General features: G+C 38.4%; 1 protein-coding gene across 4 annotated transcripts in view; it reads right to left on the bottom strand.

Moving 5' to 3' along the window:
- The window catches only part of LOC117539320 (inactive dipeptidyl peptidase 10-like), a 58896-nt gene extending 47401 nt beyond the window's left edge, over positions 1-11495 (bottom strand). For all 4 annotated transcript variants that reach the window (XM_034205450.1, XM_034205448.1, XM_034205449.1 and 1 more), the window contains exon 1: positions 11241-11495. In XM_034205450.1, coding sequence (XP_034061341.1) covers positions 11241-11300 — 60 coding nt within the window. In that variant the 5' untranslated portion in view covers positions 11301-11495. The remainder of the gene's footprint in view (positions 1-11240) is intronic.
- Between the last annotated feature and the right edge of the window lie 4868 nt (positions 11496-16363).

Consider the following 16363-nt stretch of genomic DNA (forward strand, 5'->3'; position numbering starts at 1 on the left):
CTCATGCTGATGTTCAGGTGTATATCAGTATGTAGTGTCTCCACTTTAAAGAGTCCTCTCCTGCTGATGTTCAGGTGTATATCAGTATGTAGTGTCTCTACTTTAAAGAGTTATCTCCTGCTGATGTTCAGGTGTATATCAGTATGTAGTGTCTCTACTTTAAAGAGTCCTCTCCTGTTGATGTTCAGGTGTATATCAGTATGTAGTGTCTCTACTTGAAAGAGTCCTCTCCTGCTGATGTTCAGGTGTATATCAGTATGTAGTGTCTCTACTTTAAAGAGTCCTCTCCTGCTGATGTTCAGGTGTATATCAGTATGTAGTGTCTCTACTTTAAAGAGTCCTCTCCTGCTGATGTTCAGGTGTATATCAGTATGTAGTGTCTCTACTTGAAAGAGTCCTCTCCTGCTGATGTTCAGGTGTATATCAGTATGTAGTGTCTCTACTTTAAAGAGTCCTCTCATGCTGATGTTCAGGTGTATATCAGTATGTAGTGTCTCTACTTTAAAGAGTCCTCTCCTGCTGATGTTCAGGTGTATATCAGTATGTAGTGTCTCTACTTTAAAGAGTCCTCTCCTGCTGATGTTCAGGTGTATATCAGTATGTAGTGTCTCTACTTTAAAGAGTCCTCTCCTGCTGATGTTCAGGTGTATATCAGTATGTAGTGTCTCTACTTTAAAGAGTCCTCTCCTACTGATGTTCAGGTGTATATCAGTATGTAGTGTCTCTACTTTAAAGAGTCCTCTCCTGCTGATGTTCAGGTGTATATCAGTATGTAGTGTCTCTACTTTAAAGAGTCCTCTCCTGCTGATGTTTTAGGTGTATATCAGTATGTAGTGTCTCTACTTTAAAGAGTCCTCTCATGCTGATGTTCAGGTGTATATCAGTATGTAGTGTCTCTACTTTAAAGAGTCCTCTCATGCTGATGTTCAGGTGTATATCAGTATGTAGTGTCTCTACTTTAAAGAGTCCTCTCCTGCTGATGTTCAGGTGTATATCAGTATCAGGTGTATATCAGTATGTAGTGTCTCTACTTTAAAGAGTCCTCTCCTGCTGATGTTCAGGTGTATATCAGTATGTAGTGTCTCTACTTTAAAGAGTCCTCTCCTGCTGATGTTCAGGTGTATATCAGTATGTAGTGTCTCTACTTTAAAGAGTCCTCTCCTGCTGATGTTCAGGTGTATATCAGTATGTAGTGTCTCTACTTTAAAGAGTCCTCTCCTGCTGATGTTCAGGTGTATATCAGTATGTAGTGTCTCTACTTTAAAGAGTCATCTCCTGCTGATGTTCAGGTGTATATCAGTATGTAGTGTCTCTACTTTAAAGAGTCCTCTCCTGCTGATGTTCAGGTGTATATCAGTATGTAGTGTCTCTACTTTAAAGAGTCCTCTCCTGCTGATGTTCAGGTGTATATCAGTATGTAGTGTCTCTACTTTAAAGAGTCCTCTCCTGCTGATGTTCAGGTGTATATCAGTATGTAGTGTCTCTACTTTAAAGAGTCCTCTCCTGCTGATGTTCAGGTGTATATCAGTATGTAGTGTCTCTACTTTAAAGAGTCCTCTCCTGCTGATGTTCAGGTGTATATCAGTATGTAGTGTCTCTACTTTAAAGAGTCCTCTCCTGCTGATGTTCAGGTGTATATCAGTATGTAGTGTCTCTACTTTAAAGAGTCCTCTCCTGCTGATGTTCAGGTGTATATCAGTATGTAGTGTCTCTACTTTAAAGAGTCCTCTCCTGCTGATGTTCAGGTGTATATCAGTATGTAGTGTCTCTACTTTAAAGAGTCCTCTCCTGCTGATGTTCAGGTGTATATCAGTATGTAGTGGCTCTACTTTAAAGAGTCTCTACTTTAAAGCTCTCTGCTGATGTTCAGGTGTATATCAGTATGTAGTGTCTCTACTTTAAAGAGTCCTCTCCTGCTGATGTTCAGGTGTATATCAGTATGTAGTGTCTCTACTTTAAAGAGTCCTCTCCTGCTGATGTTCAGGTGTATATCAGTATGTAGTGTCTCTACTTTAAAGAGTCCTCTCCTGCTGATGTTCAGGTGTATATCAGTATGTAGTGTCTCTACTTTAAAGAGTCCTCTCCTGCTGATGTTCAGGTGTATATCAATATGTAGTGTCTCTACTTTAAAGAGTCCTCTCCTGCTGATGTTCAGGTGTATATCAGTATGTAGTGTCTCTACTTTAAAGAGTCCTCTCCTGCTGATGTTCAGGTGTATATCAGTATGTAGTGTCTCTACTTTAAGAGTCCTCTCCTGCTGATGTTCAGGTGTATATCAGTATGTAGTGTCTCTACTTTAAAGAGTCCTCTCCTGCTGATGTTCAGGTGTATATCAGTATGTAGTGTATCTACTTTAAAGAGTCCTCTCCTGCTGATGTTCAGGTGTATATCAGTATGTAGTGTCTCTACTTTAAAGAGTCCTCTCCTGCTGATGTTCAGGTGTATATCAGTATGTAGTGTCTCTACTTTAAAGAGTCCTCTCCTGCTGATGTTCAGGTGTATATCAGTATGTACTGTAGTGTATCTACTTTAAAGAGTCCTCTCCTGCTGATGTTCAGGTGTATATCAGTATGTAGTGTCTCTACTTTAAAGAGTCCTCTCCTGCTGATGTTCAGGTGTATATCAGTATGTAGTGTCTCTATCTTTAAAGAGTCCTCTCCTGCTGATGTTCAGGTGTATATCAGTATGTAGTGTCTCTACTTTAAAGAGTCCTCTCCTGCTGATGTTCAGGTGTATATCAGTATGTAGTATCTCTACTTTAAAGAGTCCTCTCCTGATGATGTTCAGGTGTATATCAGTATGTAGTGTCTCTTCATGTCTTCATGCTTTAATGTTCAAAAAGCTCTTTATTTGTCTCATACTGCCTGTGCTGCAGCACGTCTTTTCACCCTCTGTCTGAAACCAGAGCCCAGTCTGCTCTGATTGGTTAGCTGGCCAGCTCTGTTGTGATTGGTCAACTGCTTGGCCAATTTTTCATAATTGGAGTAGTTTGTTGTTGTTGTTCTCAACATTTTCCAATCTCTAAAGAACATTTTTCTTGATGTTGTGCATCCATGTGGAAGTCAAGGTGTTGTTTACATCTCGTATTGTTTTTGTGGAGTAGTAGATACAAACACAACCAGCCTCGTAGTAGCTTTGACAAAAACAAAGTAGAAAATAATCATTTTATATCTTGTATCTCTGAATATTTCTGGTTATTTGAACTAACATGGTCCTCCACAAAGTGCCTGTTTTCTTACAAGCAGCCAACAAAAATGCATTTCCTCATTGCCTTCACAGGAAAAGAAATACCTCAAGGACCAACTTGTATATGATAAGGAAATTCATCCTTGAATAAACATTTGTATTTCAGAGTTGCAGCAGAAGGGGTCCAAACACTAAACTGTGGGAATGCTAAAACCCCTTCAAGGCCTTTGTATCCATTTATAGAAATGCTAACATTTCAAACGGCACAAATACTGTGTGTGGGAGTGTGTAGTGCACCTGGCAGATGAAAGCATGTATTCACACAACATGTTAGTGATCTCCATGATAATGCTAATCTAAAAACAGGTTTTCCAAAAACAGCCAAATATGTGTTTTGCTTACAGCCATGATTAAAAAATATTTTCTAAAGCAAGGATACAAAAACAAAACCCAGTCAATGCCGTGCACTTGAGGGTTAAAGACCCACTATGTTGACCTAGAAAAAACAAGGCCAGGGTTTCCTCATGGATCCATTTACCAGCCTGCGGAAAGGCACTGTCAGAAAAACAAACTGCACGGCTGTAGATTGTGCCGAAGGGTTTTTCCACCGTGTCAAGTCTCAGTATGAAGACACTCCTGAGTCATATCAGTCTCATAAGTGTGACGGCAGATGTCTTTGATTGACCTCCAGGATCCAAATGAACAAGGTACGTGGCAAAAGGGGCAGATTTGACATTTCATATAACAGATCTGTTTCTCAATTGCTCCAGTTTGGTGCTTTTATTATGTGATAATTAAACACTATTCCCAATGTTCGGTAGCAGGCAATTTAAAGATGTCACTTTGGAGAATTGTAACGGCAATGTTTACACTATTATCTGACCATCTTAAACCTTTGACAATTGATTAACTAAGCACGAAAAGAACAATAATATACTTGGCAGTTAATGAAGTTATTTGCTTTATTATGGGCTACAAACATACCAATATACCAATCACTTCCTGTTTTTCCATTGGATCATCTTCCATTGACTTAACAATTGTTTGAAGCGTAACCATGAACTATTTAGCTAAGTTCTGTACCGTTTTAAAATGATAAGCATGTGGTACACTGGGACTGTTATCCAGTAGAACATAAGTTACCCTCCGAACCTAATTAAGAATGCAGCAAACTTCAGAAATACTGTGTTCAAATCCCCCTACAGCCCATTCAACAACAGTCTGACACACTTCAAATCCCACAGGATGTGTTTCTGTTTCTAAAGCACCACACACTCCTGGGACGTTACGATAAAACAAGAACGTCACTCCTCTCTATTGATTTCCCAGCTGCGAAGGACACTTCAGGATGCTTTTGTTTAAGGCCCACATGTCACAACACTCACTCGACACCTTCCAAGAGACACACACACTGTTGTGCTTTCTATAAATAAATCAGGTATTGACAACTCACCTCCGGGAACCTGAGCTCTGGGTCCATCGCGTTGACGTCTCTCCATTCAAATCATCCACATCTCAAAATGGGCAATTTTGTCCAAAAGCAATGGAAATGTATTCCCTCTGCAAAAGCCTCTCTTCCTCTCCTGCCACCAGCGTCTTCTGTCTGCCTTTCTCTTCAGAGTAAACAGACGTCTGACACACATAACACACACCACCGAAACCCCTCTGTTCGGATTGTACTACTCTCAAATATGTGTCATTCACAAGTAAAAAATCAGCCAACCCAGTTTCACTTGGAGTCCTATAATCAAATCCTGTGGCAGGGGGAATTTGCCTGGAGATGACACTGAGGCCCATTACGCTAAATTCGCCTGTGTTAAGATGCAAGAAATCCGTTTTTTTTTCTTCAGGAAATCTATTCTATCATCACTACATTTGATCAATTAGGTGCATAAACTATACCTGATTAACTTTCGATTCCCACTTTAATCAAGAATAAATGTTGTCTTCAGAGTATTTGCTGAGAAATTATATCATACCAATATCTAGTTGACAAGATAAGAGGACCCTTTTGATGATATTGACACATTTTTACACACGGGTGCAGACAGGGTAAACAACGTGACTACGCAAACATAGTCAACTGTGAATAGTTTACCAGCAGCAATGCAAATTTGCAAATGTTGACCCCCCCCCACCCCACCCCATCAAGAAAGCTGTTAAGAGTTTTGCCAAAAGGAAAAAAGCCACTTCACTACTATTACTATTTAATATCCTTTTAGCTAAATGTTCTGAGTGCATTTGACTTCCCTCCCAAAAACACCCAGTGTCAGGTTTTTTTGTGATGTTGAGAAAAAGGAACGCCGCCTTTTTCAAGATTGCTAAAGCACCTATATTGCGGTTTTATAATCTGTACTAAATTTCGAAAACATATTGACATTTAAATGAATTGCACAAACTTAGAAAGGTGCAATTGTTATCCTTTAGGAGCTGTTCAAAGCCCTTTATCACTGCAGATGTGAGTGCTTTGTACTCGACCATTCTTTTTGGCACAGTTCCAAACACGTAGCATGTTTCAGGATCAAGATTTCCTTTTTAAGAGACCCCACCTATGGCACAGTATAAGTCAAATATCTTACACTTCCCTGTAAGAAGATTAAAAGCTGCAGATTTTATGACGTAATAAATCATCAGAGAGCAGCAGCAGGGTTGACAGACAGTGAGGAACAGCCCCCAGAGGAACTTGAGTCCAAAGGGAGGGATTCAAACCACAATGTCATGTCTGCCGCACAGCAGGAGTTCAAAGTCAACTCCACCTGCTCAGAGGGATTACAATTATAGTACGAGGTGCTGCAGAACCGGAGGAGGCGCAGTGAACTCACGCACGTCTGAATTTAAGCCCGTAAGACAAATAAAGCTGTGAGTAACTTTATTTTACCGGTATAACATCTTACTGACATTTTGGAAAAACAAACAAAAAATTAACAAAAATGCACTTGCTTAGAATGAATGCATATTTTAGGCAGTATTTAACATAATTTTAAAACGACAAAAAGTTATTTACAGTGTTCTCTCCTTTAAAACTCTCTCGCATGTAACCACCAGGAGGAGCCATGGATCAGAGAGGTTATCACTGATTAGTAGAGAAGAGCTTGTATTAGTCAGAGGCCCTCCCTTATCCGTCTCACTGCTTTTTATCCTGCTCCAGACCAGCTGTGGCGGGCCACCATGGCAATTAACTGAACATCTGCTTGATCTTTTTCTAGCTTGTTTCCTCACACTTATAGACGAAAACATTAGTCACAAGTGTGGTACAGCCTTTAAAGGGGCCCTATTCTGCTGATGGGTACTAAAGGGTACTCTTCCTTCTTGTTGTGACTCCAGATTTCAGAACAATGCTGCCTTCATGTGGTCATTTTTTAAAGGGGCCCTGTCCTGCTGATGTTCAGGTGTAAATCAGTATGTAGTGTCTCTACTTTAAAGAGTCCTCTCCTGCTGATGTTCAGGTGTAAATCAGTATGTACTGTCTCTACTTTAAAGAGTCCTCTCCTGCTGATGTTCAGGTGTATATCAGTATGTAGTGTCTCTACTTTAAAGAGTCCTCTCCTGCTGATGTTCAGGTGTATATCAGTATGTAGTGTCTCTACTTTAAAGAGTCCTCTCCTGCTGATGTTCAGGTGTATATCAGTATGTAGTGTCTCTACTTTAAAGAGTCCTCTCCTGCTGATGTTCAGGTGTATATCGGTATGTAGTGTCTCTACTTTAAAGAATCCTCTCCTGCTCATGTTCAGGTGTATATCAGTATGTAGTGTCTCTACTTTAAAGAGTCCTCTCCTGCTGATGTTCAGGTGTATATCAGTATGTAGTGTCTCTACTTTAAAGAGTCCTCTCCTGCTGATGTTCAGGTGTATATCAGTATGTAGTGTCTCTACTTTAAAGAGTCCTCTCCTGCTCATGTTCAGGTGTATATCAGTATGTAGTGTCTCTACTTTAAAGAGTCCTCTCCTGCTGATGTTCAGGTGTATATCAGTATTTAGTGTCTCTACTTTAAAGAGTCCTCTCCTGCTGATGTTCAGGTGTATATCAGTATGTAGTGTCTCTACTTTAAAGAGTCCTCTCCTGCTGATGTTCAGGTGTATATCAGTATGTAGTGTCTCTACATTAAAGAGTCCTCTCCTGCTGATGTCCAGGTGTATATCAGTATGTAGTGTCTCTACTTTAAAGAGTCCTCTCCTCCTGATGTTCAGGTGTATATCAGTATGTAGTGTCTCTACTTTAAAGAGTCCTCTCCTGCTCATGTTCAGGTGTATATCAGTATGTAGTGTCTCTACTTTAAAGAGTCCTCTCCTGCTGATGTTCAGGTGTATATCAGTATGTAGTGTCTCTACTTTAAAGAGTCCTCTCCTGCTGATGTTCAGGTGTATATCAGTATGTAGTGTCTCTACTTTAAAGAGTCCTCTCCTGCTGATGTTCAGGTGTATATCAGTATGTAGTGTCTCTACTTTAAAGAGTCCTCTCCTGCTCATGTTCAGGTGTATATCAGTATGTAGTGTCTCTACTTTAAAGAGTCCTCTCCTGCTGATGTTCAGGTGTATATCAGTATTTAGTGTCTCTACTTTAAAGAGTCCTCTCCTGCTGATGTTCAGGTGTATATCAGTATGTAGTGTCTCTACTTTAAAGAGTCCTCTCCTGCTGATGTTCAGGTGTATATCAGTATTTAGTGTCTCTACTTTAAAGAGTCCTCTCCTGCTGATGTTCAGGTGTATATCAGTATGTAGTGTCTCTACTTTAAAGAGTCCTCTCCTGCTGATGTTCAGGTGTATATCGGTATGTAGTGTCTCTACTTTAAAGAGTCCTCTCCTGCTGATGTTCAGGTGTATATCAGTATGTAGTGTCTCTACTTTAAAGAGTCCTCTCCTGCTGATGTTCAGGTGTATATCAGTATGTAGTGTCTCTACTTTAAAGAGTCCTCTCCTGCTGATGTTCAGGTGTATATCAGTATGTCGTGTCTCTACTTTAAAGAGTCCTCTCCTGCTCATGTTCAGGTGTATATCAGTATGTAGTGTCTCTACTTTAAAGAGTCCTCTCCTGCTGATGTTCAGGTGTATATCAGTATTTAGTGTCTCTACTTTAAAGAGTCCTCTCCTGCTGATGTTCAGGTGTATATCAGTATGTAGTGTCTCTACTTTAAAGAGTCCTCTCCTGCTGATGTTCAGGTGTATATCAGTATTTAGTGTCTCTACTTTAAAGAGTCCTCTCCTGCTGATGTTCAGGTGTATATCAGTATGTAGTGTCTCTACTTTAAAGAGTCCTCTCCTCCTGATGTTCAGGTGTATATCAGTATGTAGTGTCTCTACTTTAAAGAGTCCTCTCCTGCTCATGTTCAGGTGTATATCAGTATGTAGTGTCTCTACTTTAAAGAGTCCTCTCCTGCTGATGTTCAGGTGTATATCAGTATTTAGTGTCTCTACTTTAAAGAGTCCTCTCCTGCTGATGTTCAGGTGTATATCAGTATGTAGTGTCTCTACTTTAAAGAGTCCTCTCCTGCTGATGTTCAGGTTGTATATCAGTATGTAGTGTCTCTACTTTAAAGAGTCCTCTCCTGGCTCATGTTCAGGTGTATATCAGTATGTAGTGTCTCTACTTTAAAGAGTCCTCTCCTGCTGATGTTCAGGTTGTATATCAGTATTTAGTGTCTCTACTTTAAAGAGTCCTCTCCTGCTGATGTTCAGGTGTATATCAGTATGTAGTGTCTCTACTTTAAAGAGTCCTCTCCTGCTGATGTTCAGGTGTATATCAGTATTTAGTGTCTCTACTTTAAAGAGTCCTCTCCTCCTGATGTTCAGGTGTATATCAGTATGTAGTGTCTCTACTTTAAAGAGTAACAGAGTGATATAAACTCCATCTGGAGGGAACAGTCTTGTGAATGTGGTATCCTAGCAACACTTGGCATTATCTTTTTTATGTTATTCTTTTCAAAACCCATTTTGGCATTGTTGTCTTTTCAGGAGAGAATAAAACTACCTTGACCATGAATTATATATATTCTGTAGACCTAGGGCCTCATTTATAAAGCCTTGCCTAGGATTCACGTGGGAAGGTTACGTATAGGACAAAGCAAATAAATACGCAAAGACATTTTCCGATTCATAAAAGACTGCGTACGTGATTCTTCGTGCGTGTGGCACGTCCTACGCCGGTTTCCCTAAATAAATCTTCATATATGATAAATGAGAGGTAACATTTTATTCATGGTATTATTTCCACATATTTCTCTCCATTCCTCCTTCTGCCAACGGTGTCGCAGTTTCTCGTCTCTCCCGTTTTTGTGCTCAGTGCGTATGCTGAGTCAGCGATAACTTTCGAGGGGGCCTCGAAAAATATGCCCATTATTTTGAGTTCGTCCGAAGAATAGACAGGAATGTTACGGTGAGGTGCAAACTGTGTCCAGGCCAGAAGCTGTTATCCACTGCTGTAAACACCACGTCAAACCTCAACAAACACCTGCAAAGAACACATGCTAAGGTGAAGCTAATAGCTAAGGACCCCCGAACCCAGAGTGAGGATGTTGTGAGTGCGCCGCCGCCGACCCCGAAGCAACAGAAATTAGAATTTGGAGGACCGGTAACCAAAGCAGAGATGGACAGGCTTGTAGCATCCTTCATAGTAGAGGAAATGTTGCCCATTTGCACAGTAGAATCACCATCGTTCAGAGATATACTGCGCAAAATACAGATAGCAGGAGACAGAGGACAGCCATGGTCAGATAGGAAAACATTCAGGAGCTATCTGGATCAGTCTTATCAGAGCTATCTGGATCAGACAATGGAAACTGAACTTGAGAGAACATTTGAAACTTTAGCAGTCTGCGTGATCTGCCTGTAGGGGCGGGCCGGCCCTGCGACTAAAGTAATGAGTAAAGTAACGAGTTTATGTACGAGTGTAACGAAGTAGTGTAATATACTTTTTTTTTAAAAAAGTAATTTGTAATATATTACTTTTTTTTAGTAACGACCCCATCTCTGCATATACACTAACGTAAAAGTGTATGATACAGGATGTAAACTGCATATTGCCAAAAGCTTACCCTGAATATTAAACATTAACTGCATACAGTGCATTTTTTTAACCGGTATAGACATAATGTGTGCACATAGCAGTGTGCAATGTGCAAACAAATAAAAGATATAAATGATAGTGCATGGTTATATAAAGTGTATAGTAGTTTAAAATTGGTGCAAACTTACACTCTTAAGACCAGGGGTGTCAAACTCAAGGCTCGGGGGCCAAATCCGGCTCGCGAATTCATTTTCTGTGGCCCCATAAGAGCTTGCAAAAAATATTATATGTTTATTATAGGGTTACATGCTACTTTACAGAAGCACGTTGCCCTTAAACTACATGTCCCACAATGCATCTGAAATTTGACTTTTTTTCTCAGATTTTTTTTTTCAAAATATGCCTTTTTTCTTAGAATTAGGTTTTTTTTCTCCAAAATGTTGCTTTTTTCCAAAATATCAATTTTTGCCCCAAAGTTGTTTTTTTTCTTTCAGAATTTGGCTTTTCTTTTTAAATCATTTATGACATTCTCACCGGCCCTTTGAGTGCAACCATAATGCTGATGTGGCCCGTGATGAAATTGAGTTTGACACCCCTGCTTAAGACCAATAAACTGCAACATGCACAATATTATAGCATACTGTATAATAGTTAATGAAACGGACTCTCAACTCAAATGTATTGCTATACTTCCAAAAAACTGGAGTGACCAGAAATGAAGTAGCATGAGGATTGTTGTTAAAAAGCATGTTGAACATTTTATGTTTATAAAGCAGATTAGAGATTATAGTACATGTTTGTAATGCATTATAGACATGAGATTGTAGAAAGTGTTACTAATATTTCACAGCAACTATTTTAAAAGTCATTTGTACACAAACTTAATACAACCTGGATATACAATTCTTCCTTTTGATACTAGGATTATTATGAAAAACAGATTATTTAGTGTCCTAATAGAAGCAACCACTGATTTGGTCAATGTGGAAACTCAAATGAACACTTTGTTATGTTTGGTTTGTGATGCAGTAGTGGGAAAAGGGAATGCTTCCTACCTTACTATCCTTGACCGGCTGACAGTCAATCTGATGAGAGACGGATGCAGTTTGGTTCATCTTCACTCCTCGTCGTTTTCTTCGTTCTTCTGATCAAATAAGATCCCAAGTGATGATGATAGCACTGATAATCCTGGTCATTATTGTATCTTCACCATAGGCGATGCATTCAAACATCAATCTTCTTTCTCTCTGGAAATGAATGCTCTCCTCTCTTCTCTTCTCTCTCTTCTTCTTCTTCTCTCTCACTGTGTGCTGCTGACAGACAGTTCATAAAACCAGGATGTTTGCCAGCGTGCCTCCCACGTACCATGTTTCTTCATCAGAATGCAAATGTGCTCCAGGCAAAAGTATTTCGCAGGCGTTTGGTTTGAGCCTCTTTACGTGTGAAGATAGCGTCAGTGTCTTACAGCAGCAGGAGATCTTTTGGACAGATGAATGAACGGTGTGAGCTCCAACTTCAGAAATCACTGTGTTAGAAAAGAGTATGTTGGAGGAAAACATCATATATTTGACACTATTTTAAAATTCATTTATTGGTTTGTCTATACATGTGCTTTGTTCATAACATAACATTATTCACGGGCAGGATGACACAAAAGAAACACCGTATTCTCTTAATCTGAAATCTGAAATCATTAATTAAAGATATTTTAAGACAAGGAGAAACAGAAAAAATTGATACAAAATAATAAAGCCTACATAAAGAAATACAAATATGTATAAAGGAAGACAGCCCAAATAATTCTTAAAATAATCAGTTAAAAATACATTTAGATTCAAAATAATACATCATATTTTACTATTTTATAGGACTACAATAGTGTAGAAATACTACAAGCCCTGCTTTATCAGTATAATACTCTAAATACCGCAATAAAATCTGCACTATTTCAGAATAATACATATTATTTGTTTTACTTGATGCATTATTGTGTTCATGGCTTTAACTGCAACCGGTAAAGGTGGAGCTCATTGTATCGTCTTTATATACTGTACGGTGAATTTGCCCCCAGGAACAATAAGGACTGTTTTAGGTACTAAAGCTTTTATGTGTGCTGCTCCTCTAGCTTGGAACACTATGCAAAACAAATTGAAAACTGAGGCATTATGGTTCCCTTGCATCATTTTAAAGCTCGGATAGATGAAATGTTATTAGATATCTGTCATTGTGAATAGGTTGCTAATGTATACCCCTGTAATTATGTTGCATTGATGTCCTTTTTGTTTTCTGTTGTTTTTATGTGTAACCAATGTGCTACAGGTCTCCCTTGAAAAAGAGATTGTTGATCTCAATGGGATTTTCACCTGGTTAAATAAAGGCTACAATAACATCTCAAAACAATCATATTTATTTGTTTATTAGATTTTGCACTATTAATCTTAATCTTTTCACATTTGTGAAACAGATCTGGTGGCGTCGATAGGAATAACATTGTATTTGAATAGTCTCTGATAACACATTGTCTTAACCCTCCTATTGTCTTCGTTCCCCCCCCCCCCCCTTACTTTGGTGTTCGCGGTTCAATTTGACCGGTCCTGTTTTAACTGCTATTACATTAACACAAAAACCATTAATCATCACCAAATTTAATTCAACACCCTTTCAAACTGTACATATTGTATCAGACTACTGGTATACATGAAAAAGTGTGTGTGTGTGTGTGTGTGTGTGTGTGTGTGTGTGTGTGTGTGTGTGTGTGTGTGTGTGTGTGTGTGTGTGTGTGTGTGTGTGTGTGTGTGTGTGTGTGTGTGTGTGTGTGTGTGTGATCTGGATGGTTACTAATTCCTTTTCTTTATGGCGGTCATTGTTGACCGGGAACACCATGGTAACCACGTTACAAAGTTGACTAAATCATCCAAAATGCAATGAAAGTGGTGATCAGCAATGTTATATGTTCAAATGTCTACTGTGAAGGATATCATAAAGCCTTAATGCAATCAAATGTAAAACAAAAAAGTTATGATTGATGAAAGTAGTAAATCGGTCAGATTTGACCCGAAGACAACAGGAGGGTTAAATAAATTAACATAGTGATGATTTCAGTATGTTCAAATGATGCTCGCTTTTTAAAATAGTAAGTGCACTTAACATATTGTTACACTTTAAATCAGGGCAAACAGTTACTCAAATCTGAAGCAATCATTCATTTTGTAAGAATCATTTAAACTTTTTATTTAAGATAATAGTCTTCTGTGACAAAACATCCTATTCATGGGTACACATGTTACATCTTCATCCCTTTTCCCAGACCACTAGCTCAGTAAAATGTTCCATTCAAAATGTATGATCCTGATTCATATTTGATAAGCTGGCGATTTTCCCGTGCCACTAATAATATGTATTGTCTTTTGTTGGAAGCTATCATCGACCCTGTTTATTTTTACATTTACTGCCCTTTATTGTAATGGTGACTGTTTAATTAAGTTATATATAATATTTAAGGGTTTGTGTTCTTTAATGTAAGCCATTATGTTTGTTGCTGTGATATTCAGTAGTTATTAAATATAATTAATGTAACAATCAGGCAGGAAAAGGCCCAACATGACAACAAAATATATCTTCAAACCAATTTTATTGATTTGATTTATTTTCTTAATGACTCTAAATAATAGCTGCCGTATATATAACAATATGTAAGTGCTACTTCTGTATTTAGAGGTTATTTGTTCGCCATATGCGGCTTGAAAACTGCAGAACTTTGCTCAACATGGAACTATTATATGGGAAACAAATTAAGACGAGAAAAATTGCATTTGATGTTAATTGATATTAAGTTGGAACGCTTCATTAAGAGCAATATGTCTGACTGTGGGGAGATGAACAGCCATAATATTACATTACATTACATTGCATTTAGCTGACGCTTTTATCCAAAGCGACTTACAATAAGTACATTCGACCAGGAAGACACATAATAATTGCATACACCTCATTAGTCTCTATTTAAATGTACTTAAACTGACATGTATCATCATAAGTTCCACTAATATTTCCATTTTGTGCATTAAACATGAGTTTCCCCTTAAGTCCATTACAAAAACAGTTACTTTCAAACTGTGGTGATTTTCAGTAAGTAAGGAAATGAATCTAATCTTTAATAAGAGCAGCTAAGCAGGAAGAGATGAAGACTAATGTCTCATTGGGAAGCGTTTACACTGAATGAAACATTGCTTCTGTTCCTTGTAAATGCCACGACATTCTAATGCTTACATTTGCAGGAAAGGGTGCCTGCATTATGAGAACATTACTTGTTCTGCTTAGAGGTAAACAAAACAAACAAGGTATTATATATATATATTGACTTCGATTATTTTTGTTGATTTTAACGCAGCAACATGCCATATACTATTTTTGTTTTAAGATACACAAACATGTTTTCTGCCTGTCCCCCTTAAAATGATTTCACCCTAACTCTATCTCAGGGGTGTCAAACTCAAGGCCTGGGGGCCAAATCCGGTCCGTGACTTCACTTGATGTGGCCCCACAAGAGCTTGCAAAGATTATAATATGTTTATTATACGGTTACAGGCCGATTTACAGAAGCACGTTGCCCATAAACTACATGTCCCACAATGCATCTCAAAATATGCCTTTTTTCCTTAGAATTTGACTTTTTCTCAGAATCTGACTTTCTTTTCAAAATGTCATTTCTTTTTTTTTCTTTTGACTTTTTCTCCAGAATTTGGCTTTTCTTTTTAAATCATTTTGTGACATTCTCACTGAAGAGACTTGCAATTATTTGCTCTAGACTTCTGCTTTCAGACGTAGTTATGAAGTTATTACCCTATCCGATAATAATCCAATGCAGAGGCAATAATGTAATATAATACATTATTTATATATATTAAATATTTATATATATGTATATTTATATAGTCTTATATATAAAACCGACCCTTTGAGTGCAACCATAATGCTGATGTGGCCCGAGATGAAATTGAGTTTGACACCCCTGTGTTACGGCTGGAGGGCAAGGTACACAGGACCCAAATGCAGAATTTCCAAATCCAAAATACTTTTATTGCGGAACTAGCAACAAAGTAAAATAAGGCAAGGCAAAAACACAAAAAACCCTCTGAACAAAAACCTTCCAACAACATCAGTAATCTCACAAAGACAGACAGAAAAACCAGAACTTAAATGCACACAAGACTAATCACACAAACAAGACACAGGTGAGGAGGGAGGAGAAAACACAGGGGCACCAGGTGAACACAATCAGCTAATCGGGTAGGAGGGAACACAGAGACAGGAAGCAACAGGCAAGACAGGGGTGAACACAGAGACAGGGAAACAAAGACAGAACGTGACGCCCTGCTCTATCTGGTTTCTATATTTGTGTATTATTTTCTTAATACTTAACTGTATTCATCTCTTCAAACCGGTAATATGTACGTTAATGTTGTTAGTTAATTTGTTGTAAAGATATTTTCTTTTTTTAAATGAAAAATACAAATTTTGGATAGAAATTAAAGGTGGGGTAGGTAAATTTGAGAAACCGGCTCGAGATACACTTTGTTATATTCCATGGAATGCTCTTAACATCCCGATAGCAATGAATATCTTAAGTGACAAAATAATCCATAAAAAAAAGTCATCTGTGGAAGCCGTAGTACTGTAAAAAGCACGACCAATCATTTTAGCCGGCTCGGCTAAAATAACTGGCCTACCTGCCTGTCAGCCTTCCATCTGTGCACAAACTTATCTCGTGCCCTCATTGGTCATGTGCGCGTTTGTGTGTGTTGGAGGAGGGGCTCTGTAAGGAAGTGGCAGATTTTTTCCGGCTGTGTATTTTCAAATTCTAGCGCACTCGAGCTGGTTTCTCCAAAATGACCTACCCTACCTGTAAGATAGAAATGATCATAATAACAGTTTTTTGTTCTGTTTTAATCAAGAAATATTATAAAAATCCCACGTATGCACTCTTAATTCAGTGTAATGTAAGTAAGTATGGAAGTTGTTTCAGAAAATGCAGTTTAAGTGCTGAATGTAAAGTGGAACAAAGAGTAGGCCTATTTGAAGCACATTTTAGAAAGACGATGATCAGTTCCTGGCAGATATAAAGATATAATGATGCGAACTTTGAAATACGATGCTGGTGTAAACGGCCGTCAGACAG

This window comes from Gymnodraco acuticeps, unplaced genomic scaffold (assembly GCF_902827175.1).
Source record: "Gymnodraco acuticeps unplaced genomic scaffold, fGymAcu1.1, whole genome shotgun sequence".
NCBI classification, from domain to species: Eukaryota; Metazoa; Chordata; class Actinopteri; order Perciformes; family Bathydraconidae; genus Gymnodraco; species Gymnodraco acuticeps.